This window comes from Scyliorhinus canicula, chromosome 23 (assembly GCF_902713615.1).
Source record: "Scyliorhinus canicula chromosome 23, sScyCan1.1, whole genome shotgun sequence".
In the NCBI taxonomy this organism is placed as follows: domain Eukaryota; kingdom Metazoa; phylum Chordata; class Chondrichthyes; order Carcharhiniformes; family Scyliorhinidae; genus Scyliorhinus; species Scyliorhinus canicula.
This window is the reverse complement of record NC_052168.1, coordinates 15,609,295-15,627,059: the sequence shown is the minus strand read 5'-3', so window position 1 is coordinate 15,627,059 and position 17,765 is coordinate 15,609,295. Positions and strand designations below refer to the sequence as shown.

Sequence of the window (17,765 nt, the reverse complement as noted above, 5' to 3'; positions counted from 1 at the left end):
ACATTGATAGGGTGCAGAGCTGGGCCGAAAAATGGCAGATGGAGTTTAACCCTGATAAGTGTGAGGTATTAATTTTGGTAGAAAAAATTTGAATGCGGATTACAGGGTCAACGGCAAGGTTCTGAGGAATGTGGAGGAACAGAGAGATCTTGGGGTTGATGTCCACAGATCTCTGAAGATTGCCACTCAAGTGGATAGAGCCGTGAAGAAGGCTTATACTGTGTTAGCGTTTATTAACGGGGGCTTGAGTTTAAGAGCCGTGGGGTTATGCTGCAACTGTACATTACCCTGGTTAGACCACATTTGGAGTATTGTGTGCAGTTCTGGTCACCTCATTATAGGATGTGGAAGCATTGGAAAGGGTGCAAAGGAGATTTACCAGGATGCTGCCTGGTTTGCAGGATAGATCTTATGAGGAACGGTTGAGGGAGCTAGGGCTTTTCTCTTTGGAGCGGAGGAAGATGAGAGGCAACTAAATGGAGGTTTATAAGATGATGAGGGGGATAGATAGAGTGGACATTCAGAGACTATTTCCTCCGGTGGATGTAGCTGTTACAAGGGGGCATAACTATAAGATTCAGGGTGGGAGATATAGGAGGGATGTCCGAGGTAGGTTCTTTACTCAGAGAGTGGTTAGGGTGTGGAATGGACTGCCTGCTGTGATAGTGGAGTTGGACAGTTTAGGAACTTTCAAGCGGTTATTAGATAGGCACATGGAGCACACCAAAATGACAGGGAGTGGGATAGCTTGATCTTGGTTTCGGACAATGCACGGCACATCGAGGGCCGAAGGGCCTGTTCTGTGCTGTACTGTTCTATGTTCTAGACACTATTCACATAGAGAGACACTATTCACATAGACACTATTCACAAAGAACATACAGTGCAGAAGGAGCCCATTCGACCCATCGAGTCTGCATCGACCAACTTAAGCCCTCACATCCACCCTATCCCCGTAACACCATAACCCAAAAATCCCTCCTAACGTTTTTGGTCACTAAGGGTAATTCATCATGGCCAATCCACCTAACCTGCACATCTTTGGACTGTAGTAGGAAACTGGAGCACCCGGAGGAAACCCACACAGACAAGGGGAGAACATGCAGACTCCGCATTGACAGTGACCCAGTGGGAAATCGAACCTGGGACCCTGGCGCTGTGAAGGCGCTGTGCTAGCAACTTGTGCTACTGTGCTGCACTGTACATGGACATGAACATAGACACTGTTCACATTTACAATTCACATGACACTATTCACATGAAGTCACTATTCACACAGAGACACGATTCACATGAAGTCACTATTCACACAGACTGTTCACTAGCTGCAGCCACTGGCTTGGCTGCTCCTGTTTGGCGCCGGAATAGTTGTTTGGCGCTCGAGCAACGGGGGGACCTTTTCTGCGATACACCCAAATCAGGGGGGACCTTTTCCGCGATACACCCAGACCAGCTTCCGGTGATCGCGTGTCTGTGGAAAATCCACTAAAATTAGCCGGGAGCAGCGGGGAGATGACGACTAACACGGAGGAATACACGGCGGAGGTGAGTCAGCCGGGGTCCCGGCCGGGAATCCGGTTGTTTTTCTTGATGTCCCGACACATGGTCGCTGCCGCCTGAGATAGGCCGCAATCCACCATAAACCCCAAACTCTGCTCCATAAACCCCAAACTCTGCCCCATTAACCGCAAACTCTGCCCCACCAAAACCCCAAACTCTGCCCCACTATAACCCCCAAACTCTGCCCCACTATAACCCCCAAACTCTGCCCCATTAACCCCAAACTCTGCCCCACCAAAACCCCAAACTCTGCCCCACTATAACCCCCAAACTCTGCCCCACTATAACCCCAAACTCTGCCCCATAAACCCCAAACTCTGCCCCACCAAAACCCCAAACTCTGCCCCACTATAACCCCCAAACTCTGCCCCATAAACCCCAAACTCTGCCCCATTAACCCCAAACTCTGCCCCATTAACCCCAAACTCTGCCCCATTAACCCCAAACTCAGCCCCATGAACCCCAAACTCAGCCCCATAAACCCCAAACTCTGCCCCACTATAACCCCAAACTCTGCCCCATAAACCCCAAACTCTGCCCCATAAACCCCAAACTCTGCCCCATTAACCCCAAACTCTGCCCCATTAACCCCAAACTCTGCCCCACTATAACTCCCAAACTCTGCCCCACTATAACTCCCAAACTCTGCCCCATAAACACCAAACTCTGCCCCACTATAACCCCCAAACTCTGCCCCATAAACCCCAAACTCTGCCCCATAAACCCCAAACTCTGCCCCACTATAACTCCCAAACTCTGCCCCACTATAACTCCCAAACTCTGCTCCATAAACCCCAAACTCTGCCCGTCATAAACCCCAAACTCTGCCCGTCATAAACCCCAAACTCTGCCCGTCATAAACCCCAAACTCTGCCCGTCATAAACCCCAAACTCTGCCCCATAAACCCCAAACTCTGCCCCATAAACCCCAAACTCTGCCCCATTAACCCCAAACTCTGCCCCATTAACCCCAAACTCTGCCTCATGAACCCCAAACTCTGCCCCATAAACCCCAAACTCGGCCCCATAAACCCCAAACTCTGCCCCATAAACCCCAAACTCTGCCCCATAAACCCCAAACTCTGCCCCACTATAACTCCCAAACTCTGCCCCACTATAACTCCCAAACTCTGCCCCACTATAACTCCCAAACTCTGCTCCATAAACCCCAAACTCTGCCCGTCATAAACCCCAAACTCTGCCCGTCATAAACCCCAAACTCTGCCCCATAAACCCCAAACTCTGCCCCATAAACCCCAAACTCTGCACATCATAAATTCCAAATTCCGCCCACCATAAATCCAAAACTCTGCACATCAGAGTTTTCCCGTACCAGCCTCCCCGGACAGGCGCCGGAATGTGGCGACTAGGGGCTTTTCACAGTAACTTCATTGAAGCCTACTTGTGACAATAAAGCGATTTTCATTTTTTCATCATTAAATGTCATCTTTAACCATCATCTGTGAATAACGCCACTTGTTTATATCCTGTCAGTGTTGAGTTATACAGTAGCGAAGGTTCAGAATGTTATGCTTTCTTCAAAACCATTTCACCCCCCCTCATTGCCTTAAATTCCCATTATTTGCATATTTATTTTAAAATAAAATATTGTATTTAATATCTAGACTATATCTAATGTCTAGGCTGTATCTAATGTCTAGACTGTTGTTAATAAGTAGCCCATATCCACTGTTTAGACAAGTTATTGTCTAGACTGCATCTAATGTCTAGACTGTATCTAATATCAAGACTAGTTAATATCGAGATTAGTTGATATCAGGACTATCTAATGTCTAGAATGTAGTTAATATTTAGACTGTGGTTAACATTTGGACTGTAGTTAACATCTAGACATTTTGTTCTCTCCTGGTGGGTTTCTCTATTCCACCCCCTTACAAAAAGTGCATTTTCCTTCATACAGCATGTTCCAATCTTGGGTGCCTCTATACCATTGTATTTCTCTTGATATTTGCAATATACATTCCAATGTGTGCAGGTTAGGTGGATTTTTCCCCCCTGTTCTCTGGTACACCTCGATCTTAATTATACTGAAAACTCCAAACTAAACGTTCAAAACCCTTTCATTTCACCAAGTGTGAAAAGAGCAGGAAATACGTGTGCTTGTTGTAATTTCCCCACTTGTTCATAAACCTTGTCTTGTTTCCCTGTTAATGCTACATTTTCTCTCTCACAGTTCGATCCATATGCCTACAATGCCGATTATGACCTTCATACCGGTAAATCTTTGCATTTAATTCTTTTTTTAAATTTGGTGCGTTTGCATTGGAAATTGTCGACATGTCAAGATGTGTGAGCGTCTAGGCTGCAGTGATTTATTGGCTCGGACTGTAGAGAGGAGCTGATCCTCTCTTCCAGAGAGTCAACCAGTCACTGAATAGGCCCCAATTACCCTGTGCGGGAATCCCCAAAGTGGACAGTGCACACGGGGGCCGTGGTGGAGTTCTATCTGATTGTAACAGCCAGGCCTGATGTGCATATACCTTCCCCAGGAGCCCGAGCTGGTTGTGGGATCTCAACACTCTAAATAGCCTGTGACTTGGGCCTATTTTGAAGGCATATCTGGCTCAGTAGATGAGCACGCTACCTGGTATTGTACAAAGCCAGGTGGACCCTGGTGAATAAAAGCAAAATGCTCCAGATGCTAGAGATCGGAAATAAAAACAGTTAGGTTCAGTACCTCACCTCGGGGCCTCACGGTAGCATGGTGGTTAGCATCAATGCTTCACAGCTCCAGGGTCCCAGGTTCGATTCCCGGCTGGGTCACTGTCTGTGTGGAGTCTGCACGTCCTCCCCGTGTGCGCGTGGGTTTCCTCCGGGTGCTCCGGTTTCCTCCCACAGTCCAAAGATGTGCGGGTTAGGTGGATTGGCCATGCTAAATTGCCCGTAGTGTAAGGTTAATGGGGGGATTGTTGGGTTACGTGGGTTTAAGTGGGGTGATCATTGTTCGGCACAACATCGAGGGCCGAAGGGCCTGTTCTGTGCTGTACTGTTCTATCTATCTACCAAAGCTGCAGAAAGGTGAACTCGGCCACGTTCCTTATCTGTGACCCGTTATTGCAAATCAGCTGAAACGTTCGGTCAGTTTAAAAATGCTCATTTTTATGCTTCAAAAGGGGGCTGGTTTAGCTCACTGGGCTAAATCGCTGGCTTTTAAAGCAGGCCAGCAGCACGGTTCGATTCCCGTATCAGCCTCCCCGAACAGGCGCCGGAATGTGGCGACTAGGGGCTTTTCACAGTAACTTCATTGAAGCCTACTCGTGACAATAAGCGATTTTCATATTTGAGCGAATTACGAATTGTCCTCAGCATATCCAACACCATTTGGGGTGGGAGAGGAGGGGAAAAATATTCAGAAGGGGATGCAAGTATTGTAAAAATCTCTCCTATGTTCTCAGGTGACCCCAAACAGGACCTGGCTTACGAGAGGCAGTATGAACAGCAGACCTACCACGTGATCCCGGAAGTAATCAAGAATTTCATCCAATACTTCCATAAAACTGTCACTGACCTCACCGAACAGAAGGTCTATGAGTTGCAGTCTAACCGTGTGTCCAGCGATATGATTGAACAGAAGCTGTATGAAATTCAGGATATCTATGAAAACAGGTACTGGTGGTAAATATATAGACTTGAACAGCACATACAATGCTTGTCAAACTGTGTTCGCACTGGGCTATATCTTGTTAAAAGGCCAGTTTTTTTTTGTTTCTGCCTTGTTTGTTACATTACATTTTGCAGAGGGGGAACATGAATGCGTAAGAAATTGGAACAGGGCTAAGCCATATGGATCCTCAAGCCTGCTTGCCTGCCATATCACCATGTCCCTCTCAGTATCTACCTTGTGAGGCCCTCTAAGAATTTTATTTTTTTTATAAATTTAGATTACCCAATTATTTTTTCCAATTAAGGGGCAATTTAGCATGGCCAATCCACCTACTCTGCACATTTTTTTTTGGGTTGTGGGGGCGAAACCCACACAGACACGGGGAGAATGTGCAAACTCCACACGGACAGTGACCCAGAGCCGGGATCGAACCTGGGACCTCAGCGCCGTGAGGCGGTTGTGCTAACCACTAGGCCACCGTGCTGTCCCCCCTCTAAGAATTTTATGCATGTCAATCACCTCCTGCTCTATATTCCAGAGGGGAATTTAGCTTGGGCTCTCCTCACAGCCTCTCCGCAACCCAGGAATTAATGAATTTGTGGGGTGGCCTAGTGGTATTGTTACTATACCTGTAATCCAGAGACCCGGGGTAATGCTCTAGTCGGGGTTGAATCCCCGCCACAGCAGATGGCGAAATTTGAATTCCATCATTTTTTAAAAAATGTTGAATCAAAAGTCTTGACGATGACCATGAAACCATCGTCGATTGTCATGAAAGCCCATTAGGTTCACTAATGTCATTTGGGGAAGGAAATCTGCCATCCTTACCCAGTCTGTGACCCCAGATCCGTGGCAATGTCCTCCGAAATGGCCTACTCAGTTGAAGGGCAATAAATGCCAGTGGTGCCCACATCCCATGAAGGAATAAAACAAATCTAGTTAACCTCTGTTGCAGTCCCTCCATTTCTTAAAACCATACACACTTCAGTCTCCCACAACCCTATTTAGTTGCAGCGAGACTTCCTGATGCTTGTTTGTCAACTCCTTTTGCAAAAAGGAATTTGTTTCAAATTGCTATGCCTGCACACTTCCTGTGATGGCGGGACTGACGTATGAGGAGAGATTGAATTGATTAGGATTGTATTCGCTGGAGTTCAAGGGGGGGGGGGGGGGGGTCGCCTGGAAACCTATAAAATTCAAACAGGACTGGACAGGGTAGATGCAGGAAGGACGTTCCCGATGGTGGGTGTATCCAGAACCAGGGATCACAGTCTGAGGATACGGGATGGACCATTTAGGGCAGAGACTAGGAGACATTTCTTCACCCAGAGAGTGGTGAGCCCGTGGAATTAATTACCACAGAGAGTAGTTGCGGCCAAAACATTGTATGTTTTCAAGAAGCAGTTAGATACAGCACCTAGGATGAAGTGGATCAAAGGATATGGGGTGGGAAGTGGGACACATTACACTTGGTCCTCTCATCAAAGTCACTGTTATAGGTCCTAAATAGATGGAACTAGAGCATTAATCTTTGTGGTACCTCACTAGTTGCACCCTGCCATCCCGCAATTGACTCATTTATTTTTATTCTTTGTTTTCTGTCCATTAATCAATCCTCAGTTCATACAAATGTATTACCACAAATCTCATGAGCCCTCAGCGTGTCTATCAACCTCTTGGCAGTCTATTGAATACCTTCTTAAAATCCAAATATACTGCACCTGTTGGTTTCCTCTTTATCTGTCCTGCTGGTTTGGCGGCGCAGTAGTTAGCACTACTGCCTTACGGCGCCGAGGGCCCGGGTCACCGTTCGTGTGGAGTTTGCACATTCTCCCCGTGTCTGCGTGTGTCTCGCCTCCACAACACAAAAAGCTGTGCAGGGTAGGTGGATTGGCCACGCTAAATTGCCCCTTAATTGGGAAGAAAAATGAATTAGGTACTCTAAATTTATTTTAAAAAGCAAAAAAAATCTATCCTGCTGGTTACATTCTCAAAAAACTCTTAACAGATTTGTCAAACAAGATTTCACTTCACTAAAACTGTGTTTGCGCTGTCTAATCATATAGTGATTTCCAAGTGCTCCGTTGCCAATGCCTTAACAATAGATTCTGGCATTTTCCTTATTGCTGATGTCAGAATGGCTGGCCCATAGTTCCCTGTGTGTGTCTCTCTGTCTTACTCCCTCCCTCTTTACTTGAGTGATAGGGTAATGCTTGCTATCTTCAAATCCACAGGGGCTATTTTAGGATGTGGGGAATTCTGAAGATCCAAATGAGTACATTTGCTATTTCTGCCGCCGTCTCTTTTAAAAGCCATGGCTGATTTGTCAGCTTTTAGTCCCATTAGTTTCTAGAATATCTTTCTTCATCAATTTTCATTACTTTAACTTTCTCTCTCTCTCAATAGATCCTTGGTTCTCCACAACGTCTCGTAAGATCCTCACTTGACGTCATTAATAAATTAAATTTATCCTCACCACTGACCTTTCATGCATTCCACCCACTGCAACTGTCCTTGGGTGCCCATCACCACTGGCTTTGCACCACCCCCCCCCCCAAAACCACTGTCCTTGTGCCCCTCCCCCAACCCTGCCTTGTGCCCTGCCTGAACGTACCCCTGAATTTTCACTTTGAATTGTTGGTGACTATTGATAGGGATTGGGAAGTGCGTCACTAAGGCACCCATTATTGATTTGATTTGATTTATTGTCACATGTGCCGAAGTACAATGAAAAGTATTTTTCTGCGGAGTGTACACAGTACGTACACAGTAGCCAAAAGAATAATCGACAGAGAACATTGACAAATGGTATATCGACAAACAGTGATTGGTTACAGTGCGGAACAAGGGACCACACAAAGCAAATACATGAACAACAGCAACATAGGGTGTCATGAATAGTGTTCTTAGAGGGAACAGATCAGTTTGAGGGAGAGTCATTGAGGAGTCTTGTAGCTGGGGGGAAGAAGCTGTTCCTATGTCTGGGTGTGCGGGTCTTCAGACGTCTGTATCTTCTGCCTGATGGAAGGGTCTGGAAGAAGGCAAAGCATGGGTGGGAGGGGTCTCTGATAATGCTGTCTGCCTTCCTGAGGTAGCTAATACGATGTTTCATTTTCCACTGAGTCACAGTTTCAGAAGCGTATTTAACTTGTTAAAAAACTAAATTGATTAAACTCAACAGTACAAAACTGGTCAGCAAAGCATGTCGGTGTAAATATCCAGTTGCAATGCGAACAATTTCTGAAATTTTGAGCAGCGTCTTTTAATTCTCCTGTTTCCTCAGCTGGAACAAACTGACAGAAAGATTCTTCAAAAACTCTCCATGGCCCGAGGCAGAAGCTATTGCATCCATCTGTCGAAATGGTACGATTCTCATTTTCACCTTGCACGAAATGATGTTGTTTGTTATTGTACTGGCTCATGGACTGTTGCCCTGTCTAAATTATCTCCCAGTAGTAGAACAGGCGGTTCAATATCAGAAAGTCAAGCAGTGAAGGATAGAACTGGAACTTAATCTTTACACACTTTATTTAAAGTATGAAATGTTACAAGCATGCGTTTCCGGACCATGCCAACTTCAGTTTCGGCCTGTTCCTATGGACTTAAGAGCAGAAGTGAATCCCTGGAGGCCCATCATTGATTATAGTTAATATACAATTAACGTAAGTCTGCAACAAAGAATTAATTCTGTTTAAATCTCCCATCACAAAATATGCTATCTTTATCCTTAAGGGCATCTTACTTCCACACGCATATAGCCCACGCTGAAATAAGATCTTCATCAGACCTGAGAAAGATTGAAGTCTACATTTAACAAGTGTCCTGTATTATTCAAGAATGTAACGGGTGCAGCAATAACCAATTTAACGGGACAGCAGCCAGTGTCTGATCTATATGCGCATCCGGCCATTGCTAAATTGATCCAGTTCCTTTATTTTTTGAGCTGCTTTGGCCTGAAGTGAACAGAGGTCTTACTTCAATCTTGAAATGAAACTGCTGCTCCCATTTCCAATTAGACGCCTGATTAGTTTAGAATAATTTCTGAATTAGAGGGCGGCACAATGGTTAGCACTGATGCCCCACTGCACCAGGGACCCGGGTTCAATTCCGGCCTCGGGTGACTGTCTGTGTGGAGTCTGCATGTTCTCCCATGTCTGCGTGGGTTTCCTCCGGGTGCTCCGGTTTCCTCCCACAGTCCAAAGATGTGCAGGTTAGGTGGAATGGCCATGCTAAATTGCCCCTTAGAAGGGCGGCACGGTGGCACAGTGGTTAGCATTGCTGCCTACGGCGCTGAGGACTCGGGTTCGAATCCCGGCCCTGGGTCACTGTCTGTGAGGAGTTTGCACATTCTCCCTGTGTCTGCGTGGGTTTCACCCCCATAACCCAAAGATGTGCAGAGTAGGTGGATTGGCCATGTTAAATTGCCCCTTAATTGGAAAAAATGAATTGGATATTCTAAATTTTTTTTTTTTTAAATTGCCCCTTAGAGTCCAACGGTTCGGTGGGGTTGCGGGGGAGTGGACTTGGGTAGGGTGCTCTTTCAGAGTGTCCCTGCTGGATGCAGAAAACAACTGAACGTCTCTGGAAACCTGAACTCTCCCCAACACACCCCTGAATGTGGTACTCCCCCTTCCCACACCCCGATAGGGAGAACCTCATTATGAAACCTGATTGGTATCTGTAACCATCCTGGGTATGAGGATGAAATCTGAGGATAAATAATAATCTATTAGTGTCATAAGTCGCCTTACATTAACACTGCAATGAAGTTACTGTGAAAATCCCCTATTTGCCACACTCTGGCGCCTGTTTGGGTACACAGAGGGAGAATTCAGAATGTCCAATTCGCCTAATAAGCACGTCTTTCGGGACTTGTGGGAGGAAACCGGAGCACCCGGAGGAAACCCATGTGCGCACACACAGGGAGAACGTGCAGATTGTACACAGACAATGACCCAAGCCGGTACTTGAACCCGGGTCCCTGGCGCTGTGAAACAACACTTGATGGGCCAAATGGCCTCCTTCTGCACTGTAAATTCCACGAATCTATGAGTGCTGACCACCGTGCTACCATGTCGTTCAGCGGTCCTCGGGGGGGGGGGGGGGGGTTGGCTCTCAAGCTTTGCAGGTAAACAAATCTGGGTCCCGTTAACTCTAGAATACCTTGTGAAATTTGTAGTTTGAGCAGAAACTTTGTTTTATTTAAAAGTATTTTGGTTACCTCAGGCAGCAGGGGAGATTAAATTTATACGTTTAAAAAATGAATGGGTAAAAAAAATTTTTACCGTTTGTGACATTACATATCTGATAAGTTGTAGCTATTACCTAGTATACTGAATGATTTTCTACTATATCTGGGGACAAATCCTGAGACCAAAGAGCGGTGTATTTATATTCTAAGTTATCTTTTGCAGATGCTGTTTTCCTCATTCTATACAAGGAGCTCTACTACAGGCACATATACGCTAAAGTCAGCGTAAGTCTTAAACTCCACCATTTCACGTATTTGTTTGCCATTTTAACCCTATTAATATGATAATATTTTGCATGTTATTTTTCATCGGTCCTTGTAGGCGCACAGCTTTTCCTTGTAGTTTTCATACCTCTGCTCGTTATTTTAAACTGTAACACGCCAAATTCGAACATCTGTCTTCCATGTTCGAAGCAACTTATTTTGCTTTTCAGAATCTTAAGTGGAAACGCATATTCTATGCTGTAGAAATTAAGTTTGATAAAGGCCATTGTATTCACTCAACGCATCCCTTCCGTTTACATTTTTTCATCATATTTTACTGATGGTTTACATTTGAATATAATCCTGTCTATTGTGGATGCACCGTCCAACTTTTCAAATCTTTCATGGGTTGTGGGTGCTGCTGGCAAGGTGAGGATTTGTTGCCCATCCCTAACTGCCCTTGAACTTGCTGGGCCATTTCTAAAGGGGCAGTTAAGAGCCAAACACATTGCGGGGGTCTGGAGTCACATGTAAGCCAGACCAGAGGGCAGATTGCCTTCCCTAGAGGTGCCTTAGTGAAGCAACTGGATTCCTACAGCAATCGAAGATAATTTAAGTTTCTTTTAAAAGTTTTTAATTAAGGTATTTATATATATATATATATATATACACCAATTTAGTGTAGACAATCCACCTACCTGCACATCTTTGGGTTGTGGGGGTGTAACAGACGCAGAAACTCCAGACGAACAGTGATCCAGGCACGGGATTCGAACCCCGATCCTCAGCGCCGTAGGCAGCAGTGCTAACCACTGTGCCGCATGCCCCCTGCTGACTTCTTAACAGTCTTTGAAGAAGTCAATAAACAGTTTCCATCTCCGGGCAAACCCCTCCTCTGGGAAGAGAGGGCAGAGGTTAAGATAGTCAACAAAAAGGGGTGCAGTAGTTAGCACTGGGACTGTGGCGCTGAGGACCCAGGTTCGAATCCCGGCCCTGGGTCACTGTCCGTGTGGAGTTTGCACGTTCTCCCCATGTCTGCATGGGTTTCACCCCCACAACCCAAAGATGTGCTGATTAGGTGGATTGGCCACACTAAACTGGAAAAAAAAATTGGCTACTCTAAATTAAAGAAAAAGATAGTCGGCAAAATAATTAGGGTGATTCGGCAGGAAAAAAATCATTGATACAGCTGTTGGTTCGAATGTGGAATTATCCGTACGGAGAGTAAATAAGATAAGTAAATAGATACAAAAGTAACTTACAAAAGGGAAATCGGATAAAACACTTGAAACGGAAAAATAATTGCAGGGCTCTGGGGAAGAGAGCATGGGGGGGGGGGGGGGGGGGGTACAGCAGAGGGCCAACACCAGCACAATGGACTGAATTACAGCCTGGAAGGAAGCCAGATTCTAGGATTGGTTGACTTCGTGCTTAATGCTATTCACACAGCAAGATCAGTAATCACGATACCTTTGTTGCAGATTTATTGAGAGCTAACATTAATTGTTTGGAAATTCCACAGCACACTGCTAAACTCAGCAGTTTGATATTAACTTGTCGGAAGGTGGTTGCGTAGACTTGAGCCTTAATGGACTTTAGGCTCCTGTACAGTCTCACGGGCAAAATATGCTTTGAGCGTAGTTTCGGGAACTATTTCTGTGATACCCACTGGTTCTCTCTGCTTTCTAGGGAGGGCCCACGTTGGAGCAGAGGTTTGAATCATACTACAATTACTGCAATTTGTTCAATTACATTCTGAGTGAGTACATTTCCAGTAAAATCATTGTAATTCGTGCTGTTTTTCCCTTTTTGTCCTGCCCTACCCCCACCACAAACTCGGGTAGCAAGAGTAAGGGAGAAGGTTGCGAATGTGGTCGTTGTTACTGAGTAGTGATTATCTTGGTCTATGGTCAACCTGGGCTACACGAGAACCTGAAAACAGATTCATAGAAAAGCACGATAAGAAACGAAAAGTACTGGGAATGCTCCCAGCAGGTTGGGAAGAATCTGTGAAGAGAAACCCGAGTTAACATTTCAAGTCTGTGACCTTCGACTGAGGGCTTTTCACAGTAACTTCATCGAAGGCTACTTGTGACAATAAGCTATTATTTTATTTATTTAATCAGAACTGATTTCTACCACCTTCAGTGTTTTGCTTCTGTGTCGGAGAGTCACGGCCGCATTAACTGACCGTAATGTTGATTGTGATGGAACAATTGAAAGACATTCAGACGAAAGCACACTTAGGTGAACAACAACTGAGTTATGTTCAGACAGCCTATACCCAAAGCATCTCGCCCTCTTCCAATATTAACGGCCCGATACACATTACACGGGGAGGCAGTGGAGTACTAGTATTTTCGCTGGATTAGTAATCCAGAGTCGTGCTCTCGGGACCCAGGTTCGAATCCCACCAGGGCAGATGGGGAAATTTGAATTCAATAAAAATCTGGTTGTAAGTCTAAAAGGTGACCATGAAACCATTGTTGATTGTCATAAAAGCATCTGGTCCTTTTGGGTAGGAAATCTGCCGTCCTTACACGATCTGGCCTACAGCTTGTGTTGCCCGATTATGTATTTTCTTTTTCTTTTCTTTTATTTTCATGTACTTAATGATCTATTGAGCTGCTCGCAGAGCAATACTTTTCACTGTACCTCGGTACACGTGACAATAAACCAATCCAATCTAACGTGACTCCAGATCCACAGCAATGTGGTTGACGCTTAAGTCCCCTCAGGGATGGGTAATAAATGCTGGCTCTACCAGCACTGCCCACATCCCATGAACAAATGTATCTATAGCACAGAAAGGAGCCATTCAACCAAATCGATCCACATAGGGTCACATTCCATATGAACTTTGTAGCCAGTGAGTTATGAAAATATATTATTGGATTTCCTTAAAAAATCATTGTCTGACAGCTGAATTAAAGGAGACATAGCAGATAAAATGTTGAAGTGTCCTGGTTTACCAGTTACAGCGACGCAGAAGCAGTTAGAGAATAGTGGGTTAAAGCAAATTATTGCGGATGCTGGAATCTGAAACAAAAGCAGAAAATGCGGGAAAATCTCAGCAGGTCGGACAGCGTCTGTAGAGGGAGCTAACCTTTCGAGTCTGGATGACTCTTGGTCAGAAGTGGCGGTTCCTAACTGCATATGGACCCTGAATCTCCAGGGGCGCGGCGCAAAACTGGATTGGGAATCAATGTGATCGAGTGATCAGCTACGGGGAACATTGCAACTGTGACATTAAATTGAGACTCAGTTGTTGAATTTTCGGGAACTACTTTTAAATCAATTCAATCTCGTCTTAAATCAACTCAATCTTGTCCCTTTTTAGATGCAGATGGCCCAGTTCCCCTGGAACTCCCAAACCAGTGGCTGTGGGACATCATTGACGAGTTCATTTACCAGGTGACTGTCCAGCTTTTTTTTTTATATATAAATATTTTTATTCTCCTTTCTCACATTTTCAGCAAAATTTACAATAGATAATCAACAATAACAACAAATACAATTGCAATCCCCATGCCAACAATCCTTATTTCGTATTAATAAGGGGATCAGGGGTTATGGGAAGAAGACAGGAGAATGGGGATGAGAAAATATCAGCCATGATTGAATGGCGGAGCAGACCCGATGGGCCGAGTGGCCTAATTCTGCTCCTATGTCTTATGCTCTAATCCTCTTATCCCACCCACCCTCAAACAGCTCCCAACAGTTTGAATGCAAAAGACCAATGAAAAAGAATCATCATTAATTTATAGATTCCAAAACCTCCCCCAACCCCCCCCCCCCCGCCCACTAATGTTCGATGTCTTCCAATTCATGAAAATGCAAGATGAACAAGGTCCATGAGTTGTAGAACCCTTCCATCCTCCCCCTCAACTTGAACTTCACTTTCTCAAGTGTTAATTACTCCAGCAGACCCCTCCGCCACGCTGAGGCACAGGGCGGCAAAGTATTTGCAGAGCGGGGCCGAGTGGCCGTCTCCTTTTCCTTTGTTTGAGTCTCGACAGCAGTCGGCAATTCAGGCTCGGCCTCCTGTTATTGACAATTGGTAGTTCCCATCTCGACCATTAGAGCACGTCAGGCGGGGAAGGGGGATGCTGAGGAAGAGATGATCGGAGAGACTAATCCATTCTTGCGAAGTACATGTTCTAATTGTGTTCCAATCCACATCTATGGAGAGCAGAAATAATTTCTAAAGCCATGAAGGTAGTTCAGATTTAGAACTGAGTAGTTTCAGTTTTGTCTTGAAATGTCAGCAGTGTTGTGCCACCTACAAGATGCACTTCAGCAACTCAACCAAGGTTCCTTCGATAGCACCATCCAAACCCGGGACTTCCATCACCTCGAAAGACAAGGGCTGCCGATGGGTGGGAACACCACCACTTTGAAGCTCCTCTCCCACCGCAAACCGTCCTGGCGTGGAGCAATGTCGTCACTGGGTCAAAATCCTGAAATTCCTTCCCTAACAGCACATGGGTGTACCTACACCACATTGACTGCTGCGGTTCAAAAGCACGGCTCGCCGCTGCCTTCTCCAGGGCAGTTAGGGATGGGCAATAAATGCTGGACTAACCAGAGAATCCCTTTTCCCATGAAAGAAGGGCAGCACGGTAGGACATTGGTTAGCACTGTTGCTTCACAGCACCAGAGTCCCAGGTTCGATTCCCTGCTTGGGTCACTGTGCGGAGTCTGTACGTTCTACCCGGGTCTGCGTGGGTTTCCTCCCACAAGTCCTGAAAGACATGCTTGTTAGGTGAATTGGGCATTCTGAATTCTCCCTCTGTCTACCCGAACAGGTTCCAGAATGTGGCGACTTGGGCTTTTTGCAGTAACTTCATTGCAGTGTTAATGTAAGCCTACTTGTGGCAATAATAAAGATTATTATTATGAAATAAATTTTGTGCATTTTCCAGTGCAACTGCATAAGCCGAGCGTGCAGTTATGAGCAGAAGGGCATGTTGACTGGGTTACTTAACCTGTTTTTCCTAGAATTTGCACTGGAACAAATCTCATTCCTTACATCTTCACCACGCCAGTGTTGTCACAAACATGGCCCGAATGAAGGAACAGAATACACCTTTGTCCTGTTATAATTCTGAAGTCCAAGAAGCAATCAAAAAATTAGAAATGAGCCGCACATTTTATTCCGAGAACAAATTGAGATGTGTTTTTGCTTGGTCGCCCTGCAAACTTTTCGAGCACTCTTTATTGCTAGCCACCAGAGATTCGACCCAAATCTGACTAACTCATTAGGGTATTAACCACAAGAATGTCTTCCATTGAAACCTGTGCTCTTTCTCCATATAGTTCCAGTCTTTTAGTCAGTACCGCTGCAAAACAGCCAAGAAGACAGAAGAGGAGATTGAATTCCTGCGATCAAATCCCAAAATCTGGAACGTACATAGTGTCCTCAATGTCCTGCATTCGCTTGTCGACAAATCCAACATCAACCGGCAATTGGAGGTCTACACCAGTGGAGGCAAGTGCAGGTGGTTCTGTGTTCTGTAAACTTGGTTTCCTTCCTTCTTCTGTTCCCTTGTTGGTTATCTCGTCCCTCCCACCCTGACCTGGCCGCCGAGCTCGCACTGGAGCCCTGGGCTCCATCTCGTAGCAGGCAGTTCCCCGATTTCAGCTACTACCCGCATCGACCAACTTCTCTCACCAGATGGAGCCTGGTCAGTTTCAATCCTGAAAGTACTGTGGTGTAGCTGAGTGTACCCTGTACTGTTCTTTTAAACATTTTAAATACTGCATTTCATTTATATTTAGTGATATATTTAATCTTGCGAGTTAGTTCAGTTTGGTGTTGCACGCGCATGGTACAGAATTTTGACTTGTATGTTAGATTTTGCGGACAAAACAAAGGAAGCCAACTCTGACTTTCACATTGATTACTTCGGGAGTTTATGATTCATGTCAAGAGTAGCTTCATTTAAAGCCATGATTTTCAGGAACGTAATTACAACTGATTTGGGACGGAGGAATCTTCGGAAATCTCGGTTCATGTTCTTGCATTTACTGAAAAACTTACTCTGTACTGAAGGATATATTTTTATTTCGCCAGATTAGCCGTGTGCTTGATAACTGTCTTTTTTTTGGAGGGTCCACTGGGCATTATACCGATTGTAAGTTAGCATCCGAAAATGCTGAAGCAACTGGGTCTCCACCTGAACTAAAATGTTACTTTGCAGACGCCTAACTGATGTTCTCGCTTTTTTATATTTTGCTTCAGTTTTCAAACATTTGCATTTTTTCTATCTGTATCTTTCGATCTATCTTGAGAGTTGCGTTTGCAAATTATGCCCCTAGTTTTGCAGAGGAGAAATTTACATTTTCCTCGTCCTTCGCCATGAGTGCTTTCCAGTCAATGAAGTGAGTTTGGACTGTAGACAATCTCATAAAGAAATGCAGCAGCCAATTTGCACAAGGCAAATGGCCGCAAGCAACCTTATGATAATGGTCAGATTCACCGCTGTTGGTGTTATTCAACATTGACTGCCCGAGGGAGCGACGTTCACTCTTGCATTGACACCTGCTACTGTTCATCTGATTACAGGGGATCCTGAGAGTGTCGCTGGCGAGTATGGACGTCACTCCCTCTACAAAATGCTGGGTTATTTCAGCTTGGTAGGACTGCTGCGTCTTCACTCACTCCTTGGCGATTACTACCAGGCCATCAAAGTACTTGAGAACATCGAACTCAATAAAAAGGTGCGTCTCACTGTCGCATATTTCTGCCTCATGCCTCAGATTAATTATCCTGCTAATTTTAACCAGAAGCTAATCTCACATTCTCCTGTTATTTCTCCAGCTGTTGATGAATGATATGGGTCCATTGCAAGAAGCAAGAGTTCAAAATACCACTGAGATTAATGCAAATAAAAATATCATGAGCCAAATATAACACTGGGACTGACCATTCTTTTCAAATCTGTGTAATCAGTCAAAGGTTAACATTTTGTGGGCAGCACGGTGGCGCAGTGGTTAGCATTGCTGCCTCACGGCGCCGAGGTCCCAAGTTCGATCCCGGCTCTGGGTCACTGTCCGTGTGGAGTTGGCACATTCTCCCCGTGTTTGCGTGGATTTCACCTCCCCACAACCCAAAGATGTGCA

General features: G+C 45.2%; 1 protein-coding gene across 1 annotated transcript in view; it reads left to right on the top strand.

The window, feature by feature from the left end:
• Positions 1–1,397: 1,397 nt before the first annotated feature.
• LOC119956381 (eukaryotic translation initiation factor 3, subunit 6 interacting protein) overlaps positions 1,398–17,765 on the top strand; it is a 34,729-nt gene continuing 18,361 nt past the window's right edge. Inside the window, exons 1-9 of the mRNA XM_038783551.1 lie at positions 1,398–1,545; positions 3,755–3,797; positions 4,977–5,187; positions 8,469–8,548; positions 10,600–10,661; positions 12,330–12,399; positions 13,981–14,054; positions 15,960–16,131; positions 17,209–17,363. Of these exons, the coding sequence (XP_038639479.1) occupies positions 1,513–1,545; positions 3,755–3,797; positions 4,977–5,187; positions 8,469–8,548; positions 10,600–10,661; positions 12,330–12,399; positions 13,981–14,054; positions 15,960–16,131; positions 17,209–17,363 (900 nt within the window). The 5' untranslated portion in view covers positions 1,398–1,512. The remainder of the gene's footprint in view (positions 1,546–3,754; positions 3,798–4,976; positions 5,188–8,468; positions 8,549–10,599; positions 10,662–12,329; positions 12,400–13,980; positions 14,055–15,959; positions 16,132–17,208; positions 17,364–17,765) is intronic.